This window comes from Lepisosteus oculatus, chromosome 7 (assembly GCF_040954835.1).
Source record: "Lepisosteus oculatus isolate fLepOcu1 chromosome 7, fLepOcu1.hap2, whole genome shotgun sequence".
Taxonomy (NCBI): domain Eukaryota; kingdom Metazoa; phylum Chordata; class Actinopteri; order Semionotiformes; family Lepisosteidae; genus Lepisosteus; species Lepisosteus oculatus.
The window spans coordinates 20,288,444-20,314,207 of record NC_090702.1 but is presented as its reverse complement, the minus strand read 5'-3'; the positions used below and the strand labels follow the sequence as shown (position 1 = coordinate 20,314,207).

General features: G+C 35.5%; 1 protein-coding gene across 6 annotated transcripts in view; it reads left to right on the top strand.

The window, feature by feature from the left end:
* syt1a (synaptotagmin Ia) overlaps positions 1-25,764 on the top strand; it is a 310,182-nt gene that overhangs the window by 159,222 nt on the left and 125,196 nt on the right. For 4 of the 6 annotated variants that reach the window (XM_006633538.3, XM_015352864.2, XM_069192263.1 and 1 more), the window contains one exon: positions 14,983-15,038. The exons of 1 other annotated variant lie outside the window; for it this stretch is intronic. In XM_006633538.3, the coding sequence (XP_006633601.2) occupies positions 15,032-15,038 (7 nt within the window). In that variant the 5' untranslated portion in view covers positions 14,983-15,031. Of the gene's footprint in view, positions 1-6,172; positions 6,363-14,982; positions 15,039-25,764 lie in introns of those variants that run through there. One more of the 6 variants, XM_015352863.2, reaches the window with a different exon arrangement.

The window sequence follows — 25,764 nt, the reverse complement described above, 5'->3', positions numbered from 1 at the left end:
TATATACTTCAAAAACTGGAGGTTTCTCAATGCAGTGTGAGACTTCTGAGCTGGATTGCCTCCCATCTGAACTAGATGTGCATCCCAACATTTCAAATATTTTCTGTCCACAGTCTAAGAAAATGTTCTGTTCACCCAGAAAGCTGCTTATTCCTTACAAAGGTTGTTCCAGCCTGGATATTGTTCTGGGAGCCTAGGGCACACCTTGGACAGGATGCCAGTTCATCAGAAAGAAAACACATACAAGCATACAGGGACAAATTAGAGACAGTAACTTGATAAGCCAGCATGTCATTGCAAGGGGAATGGAAGCTGAAAAATTCAATGAAAGACCACCCAAACACAGTAAGAACATGCAAACTCTACACTGAAGACTGAGCTGTGAGGCTACACACTCATGCCATTTAAAAAGAAAAAGTAAGTAAGTAAATAAATAAATACGCTAATTCTATGTTACCCTTTCAGTTTTTTTCTAAAAGTTCACTTCTTCATCTTGGTTTTGTAATACATGGGCACCCATGACATAGGCAGGGTATGACGTTTGTGGAACAACGACACAGCTCAGTATGAAAGAAACACCTGCTAAATGTAAAATAAAAAAGCTTCTAAAATCAGCCTTCCATTCTGGGAGGACTATGCTGTTCTTTAGTCACCATCAACCTCATGCTATTTGGAAGTGTAGTGGGAGGGTAATTAAAGGATCACAAGTAATTAACAAAAGTTCCATTGTGGAACAAATTCAGGTCTGGGTTTTGTTCAGTGTGACTCTTCTGTAGTTTGAGTGACTAATAGACACTGTTTGTGTGCAGATGTTGGTCTGGTAATTGCAACTCTTGTGTTAAGGAAACAATCAATTGTATTTCATTCTGTTCTAATTGTGTGATGCTGACGTCTATCCAGAGAAGTTTTGCTGTCAATTCACATTGCTTAGCTGGTATAGGCTACATGTAAACCTGGTCTTTATGTTAATTAAATCAGGAACATTAAGTTTTCATTTGGTAAGTATACCAAATATGAATAAGATACAGTAACGTACTGGGATAGTTACTGCACTTGGAAAAAAACCCTGCAAAGTCTGAGTAGTTCCATAGCAGATGATTGTAGATTACAGCTTATTAAGACAGGACTTCTTGTACAGCAAGATACGCTTGGCTTGGAAAAAAGAAAGACAAATACATCTTGTGTTGTTCTCCCTGGGAAACATAATTGCATGATGACCCCAGATATGATGAATGTCAGTAATTGTAGTGACAAGTTCTGTACAGTAATATTGGCCTGTCATTGAAGCTGTAACAACTACATTACAGCAAATTAAAACTATAGTATTGCCTTCTTTAATAGCTTTTTATCACTGTCATAATCTTCTCTTTTTAATACTGCACCTAATGCGACAACTGTGTTCTAAACAGTTATAATATTCCACATATTGGGTTATCTTGCAGTTTTACTCGACCAATTAACAAGCATTTAGTTGGTGAAGCAAAAAAACAACCTGAATCCCTAGTGTAAAACATTTCTAATCAAACAATGCTTCTAAAATTGTCAAATTCGATCTAAGTGCACTGTACTGTAGCTCATGAATATTGTACCGTATGTGGAAAAGTGCAGGGGAAAAATAACATTGGATTGCTTCAACCCATTATTCTGGAGAAATACTCTGTTCCCTTTAAAAAGGTATTTTAACTTTTTATTTTGTTAGATTTTTGGTGTTATGCATTCTTTCACCCTAAAAAAGGTTAAATTTGTGTTTTTACTTCCCTTTTGATCTCCTTCAGTATTGAAATATATATATATAGGTATTTTGTCTCACATGTCAAACTTAAGTGCTGTCAAGTGCTTGTTTTCCTTAATTAATTGTGCATGTGTATGGTCCAGTGGTTAGGTTGTGTGAACCATTATTGTAATTGCTAATGTTATGAAGTATGATGAGCAGTGCAGAGTTTTACATGCAGATAGCAAAGAAAATATACTATAGATCCAAAATGGGAAACACTGAATTTGAAGATACATATGAAAAAGATTATGTGATCATGTTGACATCTTCTAGACTATGTGGCAAAGCAATAAAAGCAAAATGCTCAAATTAAGTTAAAATCAAGGAATACATTTTATATTCTACAGTACGCTAGTAAGGCCTCATTCAGAAAAATAATTGGTGCTGTAGAATCCAGTCCAGAAAAGAGCAACCTGGGCTTAAAGGAATGCCCTACACTGATATAACGATATGTTATCTAAAGTAACAATACGTTTTTTTCATATTTATTTTTACTTTAGCATCAGCAATTCATTTTTGTTATGATCATCCAGTGTGTAATTTCCAGTTCTGTGTTTTGCACTTATCAATCCATGGACGTGTAGGTTACCTTACTGGATGCCTCCAACCCACTCGTTTTCAAACTATCATCTTCGTAGGCAAGCAGCACAGCCCTGTGCAGGAAGTTCAATTGCTCTTGCAGGAGAGAGGTATCCCTCACTGACGGCATTGCAGGTTTCCAAATGACCAGATGGTCACAGGAGTCACCGTGATACTGAAAGCTAAGACAGCTCTGGCAAACTAATCCTACCCTACAATCAGTGATATTCAGCCAATGGTGTACCGCTGCTTGGGCAGTCCTGGTCTCAGTCTGCTACCAACATGATTACCAACATGATTAGTCTGCTACCAACATGATTACCAACTCAAACACATGATTACAGAGCTCAGGAGTGTCTCTTTACTGGTTGAGCCACTTGCAAGTCCCAGTTTCTTTTTTTTAGTTGGAACAGTATGAGAGTATAAGGGGTCCTGATTCAAATATTGAAACTCATCAAATCCGCTGAAAAAAAAACAATCCAATGAATCTTCTCCAGAACCAATAGTTAAACATGAGCCAGAGAACACAAGTTGAAGTATTTTTCTACACAAAGGGATGTGATTGCCTATATCAGTCTGCCCAGCCATGTTGTTGAATCTGTACCCTGGCTTCTCTCAAGAAACAGATGGATGACATCCTCAATTAGCTACTAGCTACCAAATTGGCTACATGGGCCAAATGGTACCCTGTCATGTGTAACCTTTGTTATGTTCTTATGTTAAATGCATTAGTGAAGATGATGCATTTTAGAAAATAAAAAAATTAAATAAGATTCCTCTTAATATAAAAATGAAATAACAATCAAAGGGCATGGCCCACATACAAATGGGAAATCCGCAACATACCAAAGTGCATTTTGTCATAAAAATATGTATAGATTTTGTCAGGCAGGAAACTCAATTCAATATAAAGTCTCTTTTCTCCATAAATCCTCCATAGAAGCATTCAGAATAAAATGGATCCTCTCAGTTTCTATCTCAGCTTTAAACACTGTTGCTTTCCTTCAGATATCTGTAACATATCAGTTAAAACCCACCTGCATTTGCTTATTAAGATCTATTGGACTGATTTTGTCAAATGCTGGCAGTGAAACATAGACCCCACTGCTTGGTTTTATGTAAAACTTGGCAGCAAAGCACTTGATTTGTTAATTTCTTTTTTAAAGTAAACCAGCTGGCTTCTTCTCTGCATGAAGCAAAACTGAGAGGAAGATAATTTCAAAAAGATATTTTTGCTTCAGAAATGTAGTTGCCTTCACATATTGGCAAGAAAACTCTACTGTTCTTCCACTTATCAAAACTTCCAAAAACTGTTTTCCTGTTTTATCAGAAACAATGAAGCATTGAGATATATCCAGTTCATCAGATCTATGTTAGGTTGTAAAGGTAATTTTCTAATTGAATGGTTACTGAGATCTGAGTCACTAATTTGTAATGTATTACTATATTTCAGAAATGGAAACATCAGAATGTGTAGGATCCCTAGGAGATTCCTGGAAGAGTAGAAATTTTTCTTTTCTGTTAAAGACATTAAATACTGTATGTTATTATCGCACAAAGGTAGAGATTACAGTTTTTGAAGTAGCCATTTCAACTACAGTACATTTAGGTCAGTATGATTACGTAAGTATAAAAGGTAAAAAAAATTCTCAGATGTTTTCTTGCGTTTCTGTTTTTTATGTAAGTGAGGATTTTTTGACTGGGAAATCACTGTTTTTTTATCTGCAGTCTTGTACAATTAGACTGGGGACATGTCTTAAATAACCCCTCAGAGACAGATAGTCTGAAATCACATCCAGAAAATAGAAAAGGCTGCCATGGAAATTAAGATCAGTCTTTGAAAGAGGAGCTGAATAGCAGACAAATACGAGGTCACTAAAAGTATAAAGAATACAATTAATCAACCTTATCAGGAAGACTTTTCTCAGTTCCTATCGAAATTTAATGCATACAAGATTCAAATGCTATTTGATTTGGAATGTCTCACTTTTAGACATTTATCCAGATTATTAGGATGTACATACAGGACTAGTGTGCTTTGAAGTAGAATGTTATCTTTGGAAAATACCAGGGGGTGGTGTGCCCTCTGCTCATTAAATTCTGGCAGTTTTCATCTGACCTTTAAAACTGTGGGGATCACAGGGTGGTTTTAAGCCCTTATATTCCCAAACTGCTAAAAGTGCCATTAACTGATTTTTTATATTATGGTCTTAAATGCATAGCTTCCAGTGAACAGTGAACATGGGAAGAAGCCTCTCCTCTCTCATGGTATATTTTTTGTTAGGTTTAATGTACCTGTATCTCAAAGACTAGGACTATACTCATTTAAAATTTTAATGTGCTGCAAACATAATTAATGACTTTGTGTGATGCAACCGTGGTACATTATAGTATTCATTATAGTGTATTTTGAAAGGTGTGGCTGTGTACTTTGAAACTGCAGGTGGACAAGCAGCAAAACAGTCAATTATCTAACTGGAGTGCAATACAAAGTCAGGCCTGTTTCATCATATCTTTGTTCATGATAGGTCAGCTTTTATTGCTTAAGGATGGAGATCTAAAACATTCTAATTGCTTTTGTAATCTATAGCCGCAGAAAAAAAAAACACTGGCAGCACAGCCCAACTATTTTTAAAATACCATTAATCCTACATATAGTTAGAAAGGTCATTATATCAAAATGCAATTTCCTTCTTGATGAAAGAGTGTAAGATCAACCAAGTCATGTACTGATCTCAACAACGCACGTCTGGAAAGTAAAACAGGGCAATTTTTAGCCCTGTTTTATATGTACTGTATATCCAGTTGTTTGTATATACTGTATTTTGTCAAGTTATCCAAAACATCAAATATAATAATAGATTGGTATGGTACATGAGTTATAATTGGATTTAAATGTATGATTGTCATATTTGATTATTCTTTGTTTAAATCCTGACAGAAGAGTATCCGGGTGTTTTTCAGGTCATATTTGAATTTCTTGGGATTTTTTACTTACTGCCTACAAATTGTCCTGAAATCCACATAAACAGCTTTGGTTACCCATACACTTTGAAGGGAATGTGTGCAAATGTCACATAAAGATATCATTCCTATATAGACCAGCTTAAGCAAAGTAAAACTGCCCATATGGAATGTGTACAATATGGTAGAAACTAGGTGGCTGAGATTGTAATAAAATGGCAAAACCAGCCTGACCAGCTGGAAGGCTGTCACTCAAGCCAGCATTAAATGTTTAGTTGGTCTGCCAGTGGTGGACATGATGAGCAGTATTACATTGTGATCTCAAGCAATGGGCCAAGAGCTCCAGAGTATTTACTGACACAAGGAGAGGTCCTATTTTTAGAAAAAAAGCCTCTATGCTCCCCTGTTTTCTAGATTGTTTTAGCAGAAACAACCACGTGCAATCATGCATGAAGCTTCCTGGTGTTCAGATGAGAGTTGATAAAGAAGACAGTAAAAAGAGAAGTAATAGGTGATCTGTAGTTGGAGCCATGCACTCTATTTTGAATATGGACAATGCTGAACAAGTAATAAATACGTACATTATTTATGAGGTAAATGGCTCATATCATTGGCTAATGTATCTCTTTCAGTGTGTACTGTACGTGGGCTGCACATCTGTCCACCCTGAGAGTAGTGAGCAAGCACCCCGAGGAACGTCATTAGCATATTGTTACTTGGGGAATGCCCTTGAATGTGCTTGAGTAGCTGTCTTGAGTAACAGACGTGAGCAGCATCTCTGAAATAAATAATAAAAAAGAACAGAGAGGGAGGAGGGAGGGAGGGAGTCAGTGAGAAAGAGGAGTGGAAATGTGTTTCAGTTTGAGAAATTCAGAGCTGTTTGCCAGAGCTCAATATTGCTGCTTGTGAACCTCAGCAGAAAAGGGGCATTGTTCAGTGCTTAACAAAACAACCAGGGTCGGACTTGAGCCTGTGCAATTGAAGATCCTCGCTAGCCACTCATCAGAGCTGTGAAACAGAACAAGGTGGTTTTGTGCGCTGCCAGGTAAGGAGATAATTATTCTTGGTATACTCAGACATATTGCTTTAAGAATAATTTGTATCCTGATGGAGGACTGATCAGAGGCATAGCTCTTCTAAAGATGTGCTATCTACAGTATATTTTTGTCTGTTCTTATGATAAAAGACTGTTGCTGTTTCTGCGTATTTGCCTTCAAAAATATTTATTAGTGATAGAACAGATTGTGTGTATTTGTGCATAATGTAACTGTCAATGTGGGGAGAAAAATTCTCAAATTTCCCCACAAACTCCTGACAAAGAAAGAATGTGCGAATGGCCCCACGATTTAAGTCACTTTTTCTAGGAACCAACCAGCATCTTCTTTAAATTAAAATAAAATGCCCAAACTATTCATTTAGGTCTTACTTTCAACCCATGGCTTTATTTTGACAGAGTAGAGAACAGTAAAAATAGAAAGGCAGTCAATGGGAAGCCCCCAAGTATAAAAACAAACGTGTGTGTTTGTAAGGGAAGATGCATGCTTGACATAACATTTGAGGATGATTTAAGAAGTCAGCCTTTATAGCAAAGCAATAGAAATGTTAACTATGACTTTTTCTTAATAGCAGATGTCAGGGGACATTGTGTCACTTGTCAGTGTTCACAATGCGATCTTTCTGATGCTCGAGCACAGAGAAAAACAGCTGTGGCTCTGAAAAGTTGAGACATGAAGGATCGTTCCGATATGATGGGAAATGCTTGTAAAAATAACAGTGGTAGTAATTTATTTAAGATAAAGAATTGGAATATTTGCTGTCTGTGGCATTTTGTATTTTGTATTCTGATGTTTTGTGGGAATACAAAGTTAGGAATTCATCCCTTGGAAAACACATTTTCTGTGAATTAACATTTTCAAATAGTTTTACTCACCTTTGAGTATTGTATCTTACCAGGAGGAGACAGCAACGGTTACCAAGCGCTATTTCTGTTTTGTTCTGTGGGAAATCTGTTGTGGTTAAGAGGATAGGCCAAGTTATATAAGAGAAGGCACAAATCCCTGCTGTTTTTGGATGTTTTAAATAAAGAATCGTGCTAGATGTTCAGAATCGGTACAAATGTAAAGCTTAAGAAGGACTGGGCATTCCCTTGCCTAAATCTAAATTGGGTCATTTTGTGAGTGTTGCGCAGTTAGTGTACATATATTCAAACATATGAATTATTTTAAGAATTATTACAAAATAGCTCAGTAACATACAATGTTCATACAATGCCAGATAAAGTGTCCCTGGATAAATTATATATTTTCTTTCTTCATGACCTAATGCAACTATAAAATAAAAACCTTACAGTATGCAGTATACTGCCATTTATTTATAATTCCTAAAATAATCAGTTCTGTACTGTTTCCTGGTTGTACAAATGAGAAAGCTGGTAAAAGAAAGTGTTTGTCATTCCGTTCTGTTTCACTGTCTTGCATTCAGGAAACAACAGACAATATTGCCCTCTTCACTTGACAGGCACTTCTCTTTTACTCATAGGAGTAGAAATGAGAAAATTTGACACCTTTATAATCTAATTGGCATTTAGATGCCAATGTCCTTTTATTTGCAGATTACCAGGTCTAAAACTAGTTGGTTGTTGTGCATTACCATAACACTAGACCTCCCACACCCTTTGTTATACTGTCCTTGCAAGAAATCAAGGAAATCGTGGAAATAAACCAATGAGACTAATGCATTCATAGACACATTCAGAATAATATTAATGTGAATCCATAAGAATTTCACTTGAAGGACATGATGTGTGTATTCCAGGAAGGCATTCTTTGTATTCAGTGCTGGACCATGACATTATTAAATCTCTATAGAAGATCTTTTAGATGTAGTGTTTTAAAATGAAAGGGAAAATAAAAAACGTAAATAAAAAAGATAGGTTCAGTTTACCTTTATTGTCTCTGGAGAGTTTGAGCAGGTTGATATGGAATAGAACTCAGGTATATGGTTAAGAATTTGCCATCAATAATTTAATTAACAGTCCTTGAAATATTATAAGACTATTATTGCACTTTAAGATGCATTGTATTTTACATGAATTATGTATTATTGAATTATCTTACCCCCCCCCCCCAGGATGTATATATATATCAATCTATAAATAGTGAAAGATGGAGATAAGATATGAGTATGTTGATACACCTGACACAAGCTGTGTGATCTATGACTTAACATTTCATGAAATTTACAATTTTCAAAATTGTCAATGCCTTGATAAAGGAAAAGACTCTTGGGTCCGTACGTAATAGTAATCCTGCTGACTATGAAAGCAGCTTCCCTGATCTTCATGTGGCATAGGGATCTTGTATACATTATTGACATCAAATGTTTTACCAGGATTTTAATCCATTAAGTCCTAGTTTGTCTTTGATTTTCTTTCTTTCCTTCAGGAGCAATATAGCTTCTCCTAGCTAAATCCTCAAAGGCTGCTTTGCACATTTGTATCAAGCTTCCACTCCTACAATTAATCACGTACTGTAGCAGATAGCAAGGCATTGGAGAGAGTTTGTGTCCTCAGCTCAGAAAAGTAGTACTGGTGTGACTTGCAGGCTACATTGCTGTCTATTTATCTCTTTTTCCTTTCTTTCCCACTGGTAGCATCCATAGTCTCTACAGTAATTTGCATGCTTCTAACGAAAATGGGGGCCTTTCTATGTAGGCAAATTAAATTTACAGAAGTGAGTTAGAGATGTAATCTCTGACAGCATTGTTTGTTTTCCTATAGCTTTTAGAACCAATGTATCATTCAGTAATCTTAAGAGGTGATTCAGCAGAGTTAAGTGACATAATGTAAGCTTGATGTGACGTGATCTTTTTGGTATATACAGTTATAAATCTTTATGTATCTCTGAACACCATTATGATAAAGCATGGATATGATATGTCTGTGAATTTAAAAATGTGTTAAAAGGGAAGCTCTGTGATTAAGACATTAGATGAAGAAAAGGGAGATTTAATGTTCTGCTGTTTACGAAGAATTGTACGGACAATGCAATCAACGTGAAGATACAATGATTTTGAAATAATGTAAAAATATAGCAAGATGAGACCTGAATAATAATTGTTTAGATCTGAATAATATTTGTAATCATATAAATCGTGTGTGTAACATACTGTAAAAAGCTTTCTCTCGATCATTTATTTGTACACTGCAGTTCATCCTACTCAAAAACCATTTATTACGATTAAAAAAATGTAGAAAAGTGGGTTGTCATTAAAGACATTAGGAATAAACATAAGGAAAGAGCTCTATTTCTTTCTTTGCCAAATGATATTCGCTGCAGCTTCTGTGTCTCACAGCCTTCACAAAATTGGTTTTGTTACAAATAATGCTATCATTTGGCTACAGTACTTCTGTATAAGCTTTCAGCACAACAGCTTTACCACCTCATCTTATGGGTAGTGGCTGTCAATCTAGCCTGTCAGAGCAATAGTGAGTATAGACTAACTTTGTGTGCTCATTTGACTTGTTGAAACAATCACTTACCTTTTGTGCTTTTTAGAGAGAGATATCAGCCATCAGAATTATGAGAAGCTTCATGGATGTCCCCTAACTACATTAAAAAACCCTTGTAATAAGTATTTAAGGACCATCTAAAGGGCCTTCGCTCATTACTAAAAAATTAAAAATCATTATGCATTGCATGGTAAATGTTTAAATTGTCCTTTTCATATCAAAAGGATGCAGTCTGCCAAAACAGTCAAGGCTCCACTGATTCTGTTTATTGCAAGTACTATAGATCTCATAACTTACTACTCATGAACAAAACCCCCATTATTAATCATACCAATAAATTAAATATACCTCAAGCCCTTGATGAAACTGGAAGGTTTCAAAAATTATACTGATGTACAGTACTTGTAATGATTGTAGTACTTTATTATTAATCTTATATAAAGTCTATAACAAAAATGTAAAGCATTTAGTAAATATTTGTTTCATTTCTTCCCAATTTTGAATCATAGCAATGTCGTATTTGTGAGATATACGGGACAGATACATTTTTTATGACAAAAAATGGAGACCAGTCTCAACCACGATATTGACCTGACCCTAATATTTGGAAATTCTCTCAGAATTGTCTTCTTATGAACCATTGATAGATTGACTTGCAACTTGGCTAATTTCATGATCAAAGTTTTACATTTGCACCACATTAAAATTTGCTACCATAGTTTTTATCCTTGAAACAGATCATACGCCATTATAAGGAATGCAGCCATTTGCACAAACTGCTCCTGCTCAAAAACTGTTAGGTCAATTAACACCCGACTTTATAGATCACATTTTTGTACAAATAGGATGAATATACATGTATATGAAAAATGGTGCTCCAGCATAAACCATAATTCTTTTTCTTTCTCAATATTGAGCTCATAATATTAATCCTAGCCCTTTCAAAAACGTTGTTTTCTAACAGTGTACTATTACCATCTGATGTACTGTCATTCCTTTATGTACCAAAATTGCCGCTTGACCTCCATTTTGTTCTCTCAACTCAAACTGTATACGTCTTGGAAATGCTGCTACAATTGAATCAAAACTTGGATTTCATGAACATTGAAATGTGCTTCTGATTTGCTCTTCAAAAACTGCTGTGATAAGTTCCTGTCCACAGTTTTTCTTCTGCAAAATTCACCTTGTCTTGGGAACCACTGCATTAATTGACCTGAAACTTTATGAGGTTCCATCACACTTCAAACCTGCAGCTTCCATATTGCAAAGACACTTTTCACATCCACAATCGGTCATCACCAGCTTATTAAATTGTACCTTTTAATGATAGCTCCTCTTATCTTGCTATTCATTCCTCTTTGGCTAATAAATAAAAACTGCTACACATAATTTAACTAACCAAATTAATCTTTATGCAGACATGTCCTAAGATATATTCATTATAATAATTCAATATAAATTACAATAACACCAAACCAATTCAGAATGGCACGCATAGGAAAAGAACAAAAAAGAACAAGATAAGAAAATAAACACAATGACTAAAATGACTGAAATTGAATTGTTGATGAAAGTCAAACAAGCTGTTGTCAACTGAACGTTGATGTCATATTTCTTCCAGTACTTTCTGAAGAAGACTAGTTGCCCTAGCTTTCTGTGAAAGACTTACTGCCAGGGAATCAAGACATATTTTGAATGAAAGAAATATGCAAAGAAATACAAGTGATTGGACATTTAAACTGGAGCATGAAGAGTCTGAATTTGCAGTGCATGTATGTTGAAAGTGCTAGTTTGTTCACAGCAAAGTTGTCCCTGTAGCCACTCCAGTAAAACCATCCATCCATCCATTTTCTAACCACTTTATCCAATACAAGATTGTGGGAGTCTATTCAGACAAGCGATGAGCACAAGGCAGGATCCACCCTTGATGGGATGCCAGTTCATTACAGGACACACACAAACAAATAGATACACACACCATGGCCAATTGTCTCAGAAGTCAGTTAACTTACTAGTTTTTTTTTTACTGTAGTAGGAAGCCGAAGCACCCAGGGGAAACCCATGTGAACACAGAGAGCACCCCAGGAATTGAACATAGGGCTCAACAAGACAGCTGAGCCACAGTGCCACCCATAAACCACTCTAGTTAATCTAAATAGTAAATATGAAATCCACACCAAAGGTGTGACTAATTAGGAAAAGGAAAAGTAATCATGATGATTACGGTGGTCATTCATTAAATTGATACATTTTAAGAAAAACCTAGACATACAGATGAACATAACAGCTTGGCAGCAGTACTACATTATAGCCTAATCTTGTCAGATGTCAGAAACAAGGCAAGGCTGGATTTGTTTGTAGTGGGAAGAGAGACCACTATTTGAAACCAGGTTGCTGCTGAAGGTTGATGTACCAGTAAGTGACACTCTTCTCTGTGGACCTGAATGACTGAAACCAATAATACAATATGGTGATGGACCGATGACACTGTGCTGTAAGAAGCACCATCCTTCAAATGAAATATTAAACCAAAGTCTTCACTACCTGATCATTAAAATCCAATGACACTTTTCAAAAACCTAGGTGTTAACCCCAATGATATGGTTAAATTCCACTTTGGACTCACATAATCTGGCCTATCTATTTAATTCAACTTCTAATTGGTTGCAATTGTTTACTTCTCTACATGATCTTCTGTGCAGGGGGCATATAACAGCATCAGGTGGGAGCTACATTTTCAATAGTGGATGAAGTTGTTCCCCCTCTACTTGTAATATATATACAGTATATGTGATGCTTCAGAATGAAAAACACTATGTATATCCAATTAATTAAGTAATTGATTAATAATTACAGTATATCATTAGATTAAAAGGAATTTAATAAGCTAGTAATTAGAAGGAAAACGACCTGCTTTTACACTAGAGTATAACTTATTTTGGATAACCCGTAATTCATCTTTAGGCCACACTGGAACGACAGCAGTGAGCCTACATTTAACATCACTCAACACACAAAAAACAGGATGAGATTAGAACCAGAGAGCCCTCTGAAACAAAATAAAGGGTAAAGAAAGTCATGACATTGACAGGCTATTATATACAATTTGATAAAGGCAGTTATCTAATAATCTCCTAAACAATGAAAAATGAAACTACATTTTTTAGAAAATTTAAAATGTAATCAATAAATTTTCCTTCAGCAAGTCAAATGGGAGAGGGTTATGTATAAAAAAAGTATTGATTTGCATAAATAGACAATCAAAGAACTAATCAAAACACTTGACAGTGGATCTATAGTTGCTGGAGAGTCTAGTGATGCAAAACACTTGTGTGTTTTGTATATTTTTTTTGCAAGAAATATTTAGTAGACAGCATACTTTGAAAGTTATTTCCAAAATCAATACATATGAGTTGTAACATATTGTAGTTCTTTTCAGTAATATTGGGACAAATACCTGAAAGCAGACTAACTTCTTTCAACTATAAAAAAAGTTTATAAACACTGCCAAAATAGAAAATAATAATAGTAATTTATCTGTTGACAAATTATGTACAGGTGTGTGTTCCTGGAAAACCAAATCATCTCAATAATTTATTGTCACATTCTCCTTTAAATCCAATGTTTTACTAACTCAGGGATGCAAGATTAAATGAATGTCAATAGCCGTGTACATTGGTCTGTTAATCAGTGTGCTAATGCACATAATTTATGGTAATAGCATCACTAATTGAGATGATTAAAGCAATGCAATGAAATGGTTGTTAATGATTGCTCCATTGGTGGCTTAATGGGGACTCTATATCAGCATCTTGGGGCTGGAGGACTTAAATACAATTACAAAACCAAGATGTACAAAATACATAGCCTTGGTGATAAGTTATGAAGTGTCATCAATCAGTCGTTCTTCTGTATTGTTTACTGCTTTGGTTACCTTTGTTTTGCATAAAAACTGATTTTTTTGTGTGTGAAGTCAAATTTTCTTGGCCTTCTAGTCCCCAAAATTCTATTCTTTATTCTGCCTGAATAAGAATAAATGTCCATAATACTTTATCATCTTACTTGTAGCTACTGTATGACAGATACATTGAACATATGTTCAAGCCTCTTTCATCTTCTCTAAAAAAAAACAACCATATGCTTTATATGATTTAAAAAAATGTAATAGTGTCCCCATAATTTCACTGCATTTATATTTCTTTCTCTACCATGAAGTTTTGAGTTGTAAAAGCTTTTTCTTTGACAAAATATGTGTGATACTCTTCAACCCCTGCTTTAACCTGGATGGGATGAGTGTGCTCAGCAGAAAGAGCTCTCCAGTGATAAAAAAGATCTATTTACTTTACAATCAATATAGCAGTCCCCTGAAACACAGTATGTTTGCCTTGCATGAGTCATTCTGAAGGAGTACTTTTGAAGCTACAATTACTATACATCTCAAATCACTGCCATTTTACCAAGAGAAGAAAAGAATAAAAAACAAGGAAAAGTAGCTAGACAGAAATCAAGAGAAAATTATGGCTTGCAATTGCTCTGCAAGAGAAAGCAATGTGAAGTGTCTTTTGTGAAAAAAATAACTCCTCTACCAAAAATTAGCCATCAAAAGTTTTCTTTTCAAAACCTCAGCAATTATAATGATAAAATATCTATACTGTCAGTACTCAAATTACTGTCAGAAAATTATATCAAAATACTTTTTTAGTTTGTTGATATTGCAGTATGAATTAGTTTATTGGAGTACATTGCGTTTGTATTTTAACAACATCCTGGAGGATAAACTATTGAGGCTCCCATGCCTAGTATTTACATAATGAAACCAGCAATAACAGTGGAAGCTAAAACACAAACAATTTAATATGGCTCGAACTATTGGCTTACTGTACAATGTTCTTTCATAACACACAAATACACCTTTTGGAGTAAGTGCAAACAAACCAGTCTTATCTCTGTCCACATATCCTAATTCAAACAGCTTGTATAGCATACGTTGGGCAACTGCCTGTACAAAATTGCATTGTTTGGAGGATTGTAGTTTACCAAATATCAATGGCCTGTTAACATATGCGACATGAGAGGTGAGGTGCTTAGGCCATCAGATTTTCTCTATGCTTTTCTGTCACCAAAGAGAAAAAATGTACATTAATTCTCCTTCCAGATCCCTGCCTTCATCATCTTTTTTCCCACCTCCCAATCATCCAGCAAATATGAAAGGTGAGGTAATTTTTCACTCTTCCAATTATGCTGTGTTATTTCAGATGCACTGGGTCATACTAGAAAACCCATCCTGCATGATAATGTTGGCTAATAGCTTTCTGAACATATCCAAGATGTGTAAATTTGTAGGCTTGGCAATGGAGGAAGCAGTAAATTGTATTAACAGGAAAGAGACCAAATTACTCTGGCCCTGGTCTAATTTTCCTATATCATGTAAATTAAATTATGGAAAAGGCCATGATAAATGATGCACTGAATATGAGATTGCTTAATATTGTAGGAGCTGTTTGTAAAGGGTGGGACTCTATGGATTTGTCTGAAAGCATCTACTGGTGCTTTAGACAGTCCACATTTTGTTCAGATATGTCAGTCAAGTAGCATTTTTTTCCTAGCTAATTACAGCAAAAGGAAAGCAACCCATATGCCAGCCAGCTGTGGCAATCAAACTCTTCTGCTTGGCTACAACAGCACAAGTATTGTTTTAAATAAATGGACACACCAATCTATGGAGTAGGTTTGCTGTGTGCATAAAGTAAATGGTATTTTACATCTCAGTAAACTGCAGCTGTCGTCTTTATGAAGAACCATTTAAATCAAGCTCTGCCTGCCTGCAGCAGAATTGGGACTGTTCATTTCATTATTTTTATCTGAACTGACTGGATTCTGCTTTCATTAGCATTTCCTGCTTCACTCGTTGCATTAAGGGGCCTTTTTCTGTTTTAACAGAACTGCTGATAGCAGGAAAGACTATTATTAACAAGCTGTATGATTTTGATTCAAAGATTAGATATTTTTTAACGGAAGAGCTCCACTGTTTACAGTTCATTTTGGAACATTGGAACATTTGTGGTTGTGCACAGGAACTTGCTATTTGATGTCAATGAAATAATGCAATACACTAGCAACAATGCACAATGCAATAGTCTGTCAGACGTGCTGAAAACATAAGCATCTACATTAGTATGCAAAAACAGCATGAGATTGTTTTGATATACAGTAGCAAAGTGGTGACTTTCAAAGTGCACACAATATTATCTGATTTTACAGAAAGAATGTTGGATTTGGTCCTCTCATCAATTTACTCAATACAGTAGATACAGTTTCTGGAAATTCAAGATGTTATGTTATACATTTACTATAAAGTTTACATATTCTTATGTTGTTTTTTTTTTATTTGGAGTATTTCTGTAAGACACACAAGCTGCATTTATCTATATCCTGCAGCCTTGCCCATTGAAAACAGTGACAGACAATCTTAACAAGAATAGTTCACAATGCCTCCTGTTTATTGTACTGTATTACCAAGGTTATTTTGTAAGTACAGTAAGTAACAACATGCTGTATAACACTGATTGGTTTCATCTGTGGTGCACAGTGATTTAAGCAATTATACTTACTTAAACATTATAAAAGTGTAATACAGTAATCTTAATGACATTGCTCAGAGCAAATACATAACAATAATAAAATAAAAACTGCACATACAGTATGTTCTCACCACTGTGGTTAGTGTTTTGTAAATCCTCCTCTGTTACGAATTGCACTCACTAGACACCTGTAGTGTGCTGTACTATAAGTTTCAAATCTATTCACATTCCTAAACGTAGAATTGCTCTTAATCCTTCAGACCCTTTGGTTTTCATTAGTGATCTATTTTCTAAAGTCATAATCAGAAATTAAGTTGGTTTCAGGACTGGAGATTGAGATAGCCAGCCGAAACATTGTATGTGCAGTTAAACACTCCTTTTTTCAATTTTGTTGTATGCTTAAGATCATTGTCTTGCTGGGAAGTCCATTTTCCACCAATTCATTATTTAAAGGAATAATAATAAGAAACTTTATTTTATATAGCGCCTTTAAAGGTGGCTTCTCAAAGCGCTTTACAGGATGACAATAACAATAAATAAGAAGAGTATGACAATAAATAAGGAGACTACACAAGATAATACACAATTACAATATATAGGGGAGACCGTGGATGATGGTACTAAGAAGAGCAGAGGGGTGAAGAATGGAACCAGTTAAGTAAAGGCTTTTCTGAAGAAGAGGGTTTTGAGTCTGGATTTGAAGGAGTTTAGAGATGGTGACTCTCTGATATCCTTGGGCAAAGAGTTCCAGAGCTTGGGGGCATAACAGGAGAAGGCCCTGTCACCCATACAATGTAGACGGGCTTGGGGGACAGTAAGGAGGGCAGAATTTGAAGAGCGGAGGTTCCGAGGTGGGGAGTAGGGCAATAATAGTTCAGACAGGTACTGAGATGCCAAGCAATGCAGAGCCTTATAGGTGAGCATGAGGATTTTAAAGTCTACACGGAATTTGACCGGAAGCCAGTGCAAGGACTCCAGGACAGGAGTAATGTGAACACTAATAATAAATGTGATGCTCCTGTTTTCTGGAATTCAATTATTTCTGACAAATATAACTTTGCTCTGTGCAATACTACTAAGATACAGTAAAACATTATTAGAATTTTTTCAGCGAAACACACTATCCAATCCTTAATTCAATTACAAATAATAGTTGTTGATTTTTTCAAGATACAGTATTCAGGGATTTTTATATCATGTAGTATTTCATGGCTATCCTCTCTGTAGCTATTGTCTCTTTCTCTTTATCTCATGCTTTCCCATTGTTTTCAGCCTATGCATACAGTATGTACAAAGCAGAGGTCGTTTGAGTAGCAAGGCAAGATGCATTGTATCCAGACAGAATTCTCAAACCGACATAAGATGGAAAATCAAGTAACAGGATTTCTTTTTTCTTGGCATAAACATGTCTTGAATGAGTTTCCTTTCATATTATAATAAAAATAATGATTTATGATAACAACACTATTATTGCCAAATAACCTTGATCTTGATTTCCATAATGGGGCACAATACGTGAATGGCAAAGATGTTTTATTGGATGTTTTATTTCATTTTAGACAATGAAATCAAAGACAATACAGAACACACAGACAGATTCTGGCTAAAAGCATGTGTAACTTAAAGAAAGATACTGTAGATGCTGTAAGTGTTCTGCAACAGAAGCACTACTGGACCACTCAGGTCCTCCTAAAGCACAATGTCTCTCCTGATTTTTTTCTGTCTATTCTGTTTTTGAAAGGGTCAATTACAGTACATCACTTCCTTAGGCAGCTAAGCCCATCTTCTCTGTAAAAGCAAGCCTAATTAAACATGTGTTTAGGAGTTTCTTAGACTGTAATGGATTGGAAATTGAAGAGCTGTTGTTTTTTTTTTGCACCCGTGTAAAGCAAATACATGAAAGCAGTTAACTTTAAATGTTTATCGATATTTTTTTTAGTTCCTCAGTGTTGATGTATTGACAGGTGCAAGACAAACACAAATTACCAAGGAAGGATTAATTGCTATTGTGAGGGTTCTTTGTGAGCCCACGCTGAGCCAGATCTGACAGTGAATTATGCGGTACTTGCATTTAAAGAGGCAGGTCCCATAAAATATACTATATATTCATAGCTGTGCATGAATATTTGTAGTATATTTTTAATGAATTTCACTTGAATGTTCTTAATTGATTTTAGTTCTTGTTCATTTATTGTTGTTTATTGATTACTTGGTAACTATTAAAGTAAGACATAACTTCTTCAATTTTGAAAACTTGTAAATGCTGCACATAATGCTCCCTTAATTGTCTTTATGTAGAAAAGTGAACAGGAATTTGGTTTCCATGCACATTTCCTAGCACCAGAATGACATAGACAGTTCTGATTTGGGTTGAGATATTAAACCAAGGTCTTGACTATTTGATAATTACAGATATAATTACACATTCAATATGGCCTACCTAGATGTACCTCTTTAGTTGAATTGGCAGTCGTGCATCCACATCTTTGGTGTTTAAACGTATTTGGTGGCACAAAATGGATGCTATGTGCCACCCCAGAACATTACTGTACTGTACCTCAGTAATGAATAAAGTGAGCACCTTCCTATATGTCAGGTACTTCATAATTACAGTATATGATAGGAGACGCTTGTTATAAATACAATGTATTATTAATAGTTATGGAAATGAAGATCTAAAAGTATTTCCCTAAGCTGTTTTGGCCAGAATAGCTGATGAGGAAGATACTGTAAATAAACATTTAAACTGAAGAATAATTTACTGTAAATATCATAATATATTGTTTCTGCAAGAAGGGAAAAAAAGCAAAAAAATGGAAAACTGAAATAAAAAAAATGTTTTAGAGTGAGCAGCTCTGCAGAATGAATTACTGAAATGGCTGCATATGCTTGCTTTTTCTGAAAGCAGGAGAGAAACTAAAAGGTGCAGAAATGATCCGACTGATTAGAGGCCAAATGCATAATAGAATGTATAAATCTGTTGCATTATTCATCAGCTTTAACCTCCACCTATTCTAAATGGAGACTGATTTTTTGAATTCTTTGGGAGGATTTAAAGCAAAGTAACAACATCACCTTTCACAGACAGATTTTTGCTTATTAATTATGCTTCTTTTATGCTTTCCAAAGTACATTTATTATAACTATTGTTGATATTATTACTGGTCTTTCTCCTATTGTACATCATTTTTCTATGTACTGTGTACAGTGCCTGTATTCAGACAGTAACACTGTTTTTGAATTTTGTTTCTTCAAAGCTTGCACTTATGATCTTTTGAAGTAGAAATGAACATTTGTTATATACACAAGGTTCTCCACATATTCATAGCAAAAAAAAACTAAAATTAGATAATATGAAAGAAAAATGGAAGAGTGATTTCATAAGTATTCAAACCCTTAGGTGCGGAAAACATAAATTAATTTAGGTGCACAAAATTACCTTAACAAGCCACACAATTCTCTCTTGATATGGTGAAGTTGTTAATTTCAAAAAGGAAAACACCCAGACACCAACCTACTGTATATTAGGCTGTCCCTCTAGATTCAGCTTCAAAGCACGAGGCCAAGGCTACATTAGAGTGGCTTAAGAATAAGGACGTCAATGTACTTGAGTAACCCCGTCAAAGTTCTGACTTCTATCTTATTGAGAATCTGTTAAAAGACTTGAAAACTGCTGTCCATAATCCATCCCCAAGTAATATACTGTAAGAGAGCCTGAGCAAATCTACAGAGAAGAATTGGCAAACATTTGCACCAAGACAATGTATAGAGTTGGCAGAGACTTTGTGCCTATAGTTGGCGTAAAATATTAGGTAAATGGGTCTTCATACTTGTGCATTCAATATTACAGTTTTTCTTTAGTTTTTGCTGACATTTACTGTAAGGGCCTGAATACTTCTGCAAGCAAGATTACTTTTTAAATTGATACTGCAGGATACACAAAGAGAGCTCTCTTGTAGCAAGTAGGTCCGCAGTGTGACTGACACAAGCATTTAAAAGTGAAAAGTCAGCCATCAGATAAGCCATTTCTGCACATAACACCCTATTCCTCTTAATTGAATAGCTGCGACGAATTTGCATTAATAAAATAATGTACTTCCTCTCATAGCATTTTGGTGTCTGACCTGATTGGAATAAATCATCTAATATCAGATCTGTATTTGATACTGTTTATTATGTAAACCATAATTGTAAGTAATTGGGATTTTTTTTTAACTCAGTGCACTCTAACTACAGTGCAGTCACAGCTGGAAATTTATTATTATTTCTAATGGGTGAGACTGTGAGCTAGAATCTATTAATTAAAAGCAGCAGTGACATCTCTGGAACACAGCGTCCTGGATATAGCGCATCCCTCTTGGCCGGCCCACCATGGCTTTCTGCCCCCTCTGAAGGCTCTCATCCGTTCTGGCCCATCACACTTGGGCTGACTGGCACCATGGACAGCTCCTCTCTGAACTCACAACTTCAGTGCGTTGAATAATAATCATGTGTCATTTCCCGCACGTCTCCTTTTCCTCCTTTTATACATTTGTGCCAGGAATGGAGTTTAATCCTGGCAGTATCACAGCTACAGGTAGTAGCTACCCCTATATCCTCTTTTATTTCTATTGGAAACATTCCAAAGGGGCAGGAAATTGCCCAGGATCATTATTGTTAGCACTAGTAGTGCTGGCAGCTGCAGCAGTAATATTGGTATATTGGTATATTATTGGTATAATGTTGTGTAGCTTGTACATATCCATACAGTGCCATCTACATAACATCAAGAAGAGAACAACAGCACAACTCTAAAAGCAGGTGCCAGTCTCAAATATAATTCTGAGATGTTTTTCTCTTACTGCAAACCTAAAAATGGATAAAATGGTTACTGGAAATTGATGACGTTTTAAGAGTTGCTTTTGTTCAAATAACTGAAATCTGGAATTGTGTTACGTGTTTCAGATTATCGTGTCATGTAATTCAGACGAAGCCTGTGTTATTGGTATGTTAAGCTAGTCTTTAATGCATTTTTAATTGAAAAATTGGATTCAGTAATTGCTGCTTCCACATTCTTATTGTCAGCATGTATCTATGTGTGGAGAGAAGCATTATGGAAGGCTTGTAGCTGAAAGGCAGCTGGGAGCCACATGGAAGCTCATGTGAGTGACCTTGCTGCACGTTTCTACTGCACATGCCTCTAGGTTGATTGTCAGCAAGAAACACTGTCAAGAGAACCAGAATAAATGTAATAGCAATTTCAGTTTCCTTCCGCATAAGGTATTCTCTTGACCAGACTTGTGTCGGAAGGTTTCCCAGAGCCCCAGTCTGAGCAATACAACAAGACATTTAATGGCATTAAAAAATAATCCTGTGTCATATTTCATGTGTCATATTTCATACATACTGTACATCAACAATCAAGGCATAAAAATTAGAAGTTGTATATAGGGTACCTGTCCTGAGGTACTTAACAAATGCATATCAAAGATTTAATTTTAAGAGCTTTTAATTTAGTTTCATTTCAAAAACATGTTTATTAAACTAATTTTTTTCACTTCATTAAAAATGATTCCCAAAACCAGTTTCTAAAGCAAGGTTCAGGGAACAGAAACAGTTGTTTATATCTTAACATGACTGCAGGAGTTCATTGGCTTCGTATAGATGAGTAAGTTCCATATTGTTAGTTTGTTTAAATTGCACCACATAAAAACAGGGGAATGAGTTGGTGATGACCAAGTTGAATTAGGTGACATTCAAAAGAAAATGAATTATGCTACTACCCAAAAGATCCAGTAACTTTGAGAACACCTTATTGTTATAACAGTAAGTTACTGCTCATGGCCAAATTCACAAGTTTTACGAGAAATCACAGTGCAACTTCTTCATGTGAAAATAGACAAGCTTACTAAGTACAAAATAAAATTCTTACTGTTTCAAAGTTGGGTGGCAGAGTGGTACATTGGTTCTTAACACTGTCTCACAGCACTAGGGCTTTGAGTTCAGTTCCCGGGGTGCTATCTGTGCTGTGTTTGTAGGTTCTCCCCCTGTTCACATGGGTTTCCTCCAGGTTCACTGGTGTCCTCCCACCGTCTAAGGACATGCTGGTAGATTAATTGGCTTCTGGGAAAATCGGTCGTGCTGTAAATATGTGTGCTTATTTGTGTCTGTGTGTGTCATGTGAGAGACTGAAGAACCATCCGGGGTGTATCTTGCCTTGCGCCCATTGTTTGCCTGGATAGGCTCTGGCTCCTCTGTAACTCGGTATTAGATAAAGCAGTTAGAAAATGAATGGATGGATGATTCCAAGTTGTACTGCAATGCAAAGAAAAAGGCTTTACATCAAACAGAAGGAGCATTAATCTGAATCAAATGACTTGTTGAATGTCTGGGTCTTTGTGATTGTTCTGGGTCTCTTCATCATTTGCCAAACTCACGGAGTCAGTGTCACTGTCACTGAATCTTTGGTTACACAAAGTAATGATGATTTTGTTTTTGAACAATTTGATTTATTCCCTGCTGTTCTAGATGCATCTTACATGTTGGCAGCAACTCACCCACATCCCAGCAGGGAAACTGGCAAATCATTCTTCACAGAGTCCTGTCACATCTTCAAGTTTAAATCCTTTTTCCAAAGTATTATTTAACCAGTCCCACCACAGTCTGTAGGCATTTAGTTTGCATGCAGTTGGGATCAATATAAGAAGGTGTGTTGAACTTTTAACATGCTGGAGAAATATTTATTTTACAGGCTGTAAAGATTGGGTTTTCTTCCAATTATCAGTGTCAGGTTCTCTTGTTTCGAAGTGATTTTTTTGCTTGGATCTTAACTTAATGATATGGACCATTGGTGTGTACCATGACAAAGGGACTTGGAACAATCTTCTTTTTCACTGCCTTTAAAACTTTTGTGCTTTAAAGATCAGTACAGAATTAGTTGTAAAGCCAGAATCTCGTCCCTGTACTGCATGGCACACATTGTACTCACCCTTCATTGCCAGCAAGTTACTGCTGTGTAAGTACTGCCAATTCACTTTTTTGGCAGCCATGACAATTATTTTACCTTCAGCTCACAACTTCTGTTCAGCCAGCACATCACAATACAAAATCTTGGTTTTCTATCAATGTTTTTTTAATGCCACCTACTCTGCCTAAATCTTAAAGTTTTAATGATATACAGTTGGCTTTCATCTTAGCTAGTAAATCCAGTCTTCCCATCTCAGACATCTCAGTTTCATGATAGCTGGTACCTTCACTGCATTGAATCTAGTATTGTTTTGTTTTTTTCACTTGCCACATGCAGTACTTGCAAACCCCTTACCAAAGAGGTTTTTTTGGCTTTGGTAAGAATTAGATACTGTACATTGCACACTTAATTACTCCAGTCATGACATCAGTTCTCTTTTCAAAAAGGTTTTACCTTTAAGGCTAATTCAGAATGCTTGTACAATTTCTGTAATGTGATTTTTTTAAGGATTTCACTTACGTTTTCACCAACTATTAAAAAATAAATAAAAGATTGTAGCCTATTCTGTTAAAACGTTAAATTTATATAACTATTTTATTTTATTCATCTTGCAAAATCACCCATAAACACATTTTTATGATGGCTGTTTGACAGAAGTAAAACTGAGGTAAAACTAATTATCTTGAAAGAACAAATACACTTTTGATGTTCTGTGAGCATAACACAAAATAAAGGTTTTTGTTTACACTTTTCCTCATTTGTCGAGTCAAAACAACTTCCTAATTTTAAACTCCCCTGCAATCTATTTGAAATAGAGCTGTCCTGCTATTTTAATATTTGTGCTTCCTGCATACAGCCTTCATGTACAGTATAATACAGTCCATCCATACTGTTGTGCTAGCATTGATGTCATATTGCTCCATAGTCAGCAGGCTTCAAAACAGTATCTAGAATTATCCCATAGGATTGTCTTTAGAAAAATCTAATGCTGTCTACATTTTTCATTTTAGTTTTTATGAGTCAAATGATGTTTTTTTTAATGTCATGGATGAACAGCTGATATTTATATGCCCCAAGGTTTCTGCTGCACTACACAAGAAATATTGTTGGATAAAACATTTGCCCCTCTTCAAACTCGTTACTGAACTGCTTTTGTCAGTGTTTTAAACTGACAAAAGACTGAATCTTCATAATATGTTTTCAGCTGGTGGAAGGCTGACAGAGATTCAGGAATTTTGTGTTGGAGGTTCACAAGTTTCCATGAATAGGGGACGCCAGCTATGTCTATTTCTGCTAGCTAGGCAGTGCCTGTGGTGCCAAAAATAGGTGCTGTGACCTTGATGTCTGGAAACATGCAGCCAGATGCATGTGTTTTACAGAACTGTGGAATCATGGGGAGGGTGTAAATTGGTTTCAAGTCTATTCAGACACTTGAGGGGGAGGTGATTCAGACATTTCTAGGGAGCCAAAACATAAGATTTGGATACATTAAAGTGTTATGATAAAAGAATCCTTATTCAATACATTTCACTGAAGTTCAACAAAAGTTTCCTTGGTATTAATGAAGCCTTGCCCCTGCTGTAAAACTGAGACTGACTGCCAGTACATCAGTTTATGTTATAATGCATTTACAGTAGTATTGTTTTGATATACTCATCATTTTGCTATGTTTTAAATAAACTGTTGAGTTATAATATTGTTAAATTAATAATAATAATCATTATAATAATCTTACTTCATGCAGTGGTCTTTAAACAGTATTTTGTATACTGTACATCAGTTTCCTAACAATAAAGTAATGAAATGGTCCTATCTGTGGTTTGTTTGTTAACAAAGAAATTACATTTATGGTAAGCTTCTGTCCATACACTTGAGGGCAGAGGAGAATGCAGGCTGTAAAAAGTGTTTTCTATGTTAAATTCTTTGTTTCCATGACAACTGTGATATCTGTATGATAATCGCATCCTTACTGTAACAATAAAAAAGTATTAAGTCTATTTCTGCTTGATTTTCAAATCATAATATTTATGTGCCTCAAGGAATATAATTCCCTTCATTAAATCACTGCAGTACTGCTATGCTATACAAAGTTTCCACTGCAATTGCAGAGATGATAATTTCTGGCACTGTAGGTACAGTATGTGGATTTTCAGTAGGGAAATATTTTTTAAAAGCCTACTAGACAGAGGTTAATTTATGCTGTTGATGTATACCTGTTCAGTAAATACATAATTCTCAGATAGAGCATACTTTAAAACTATCTGTTTTCCAAATAATTGCTATATAGAAATAAGTGTTTTAACCAGCCTTTTGCAATGTTGGGAACCATTCTTATATCATTGTCCTCAAAAAATATAATGGAAACACAAAGTGCATAATAAGACTTCCTAAGATTTTAGCCCCACCTTAC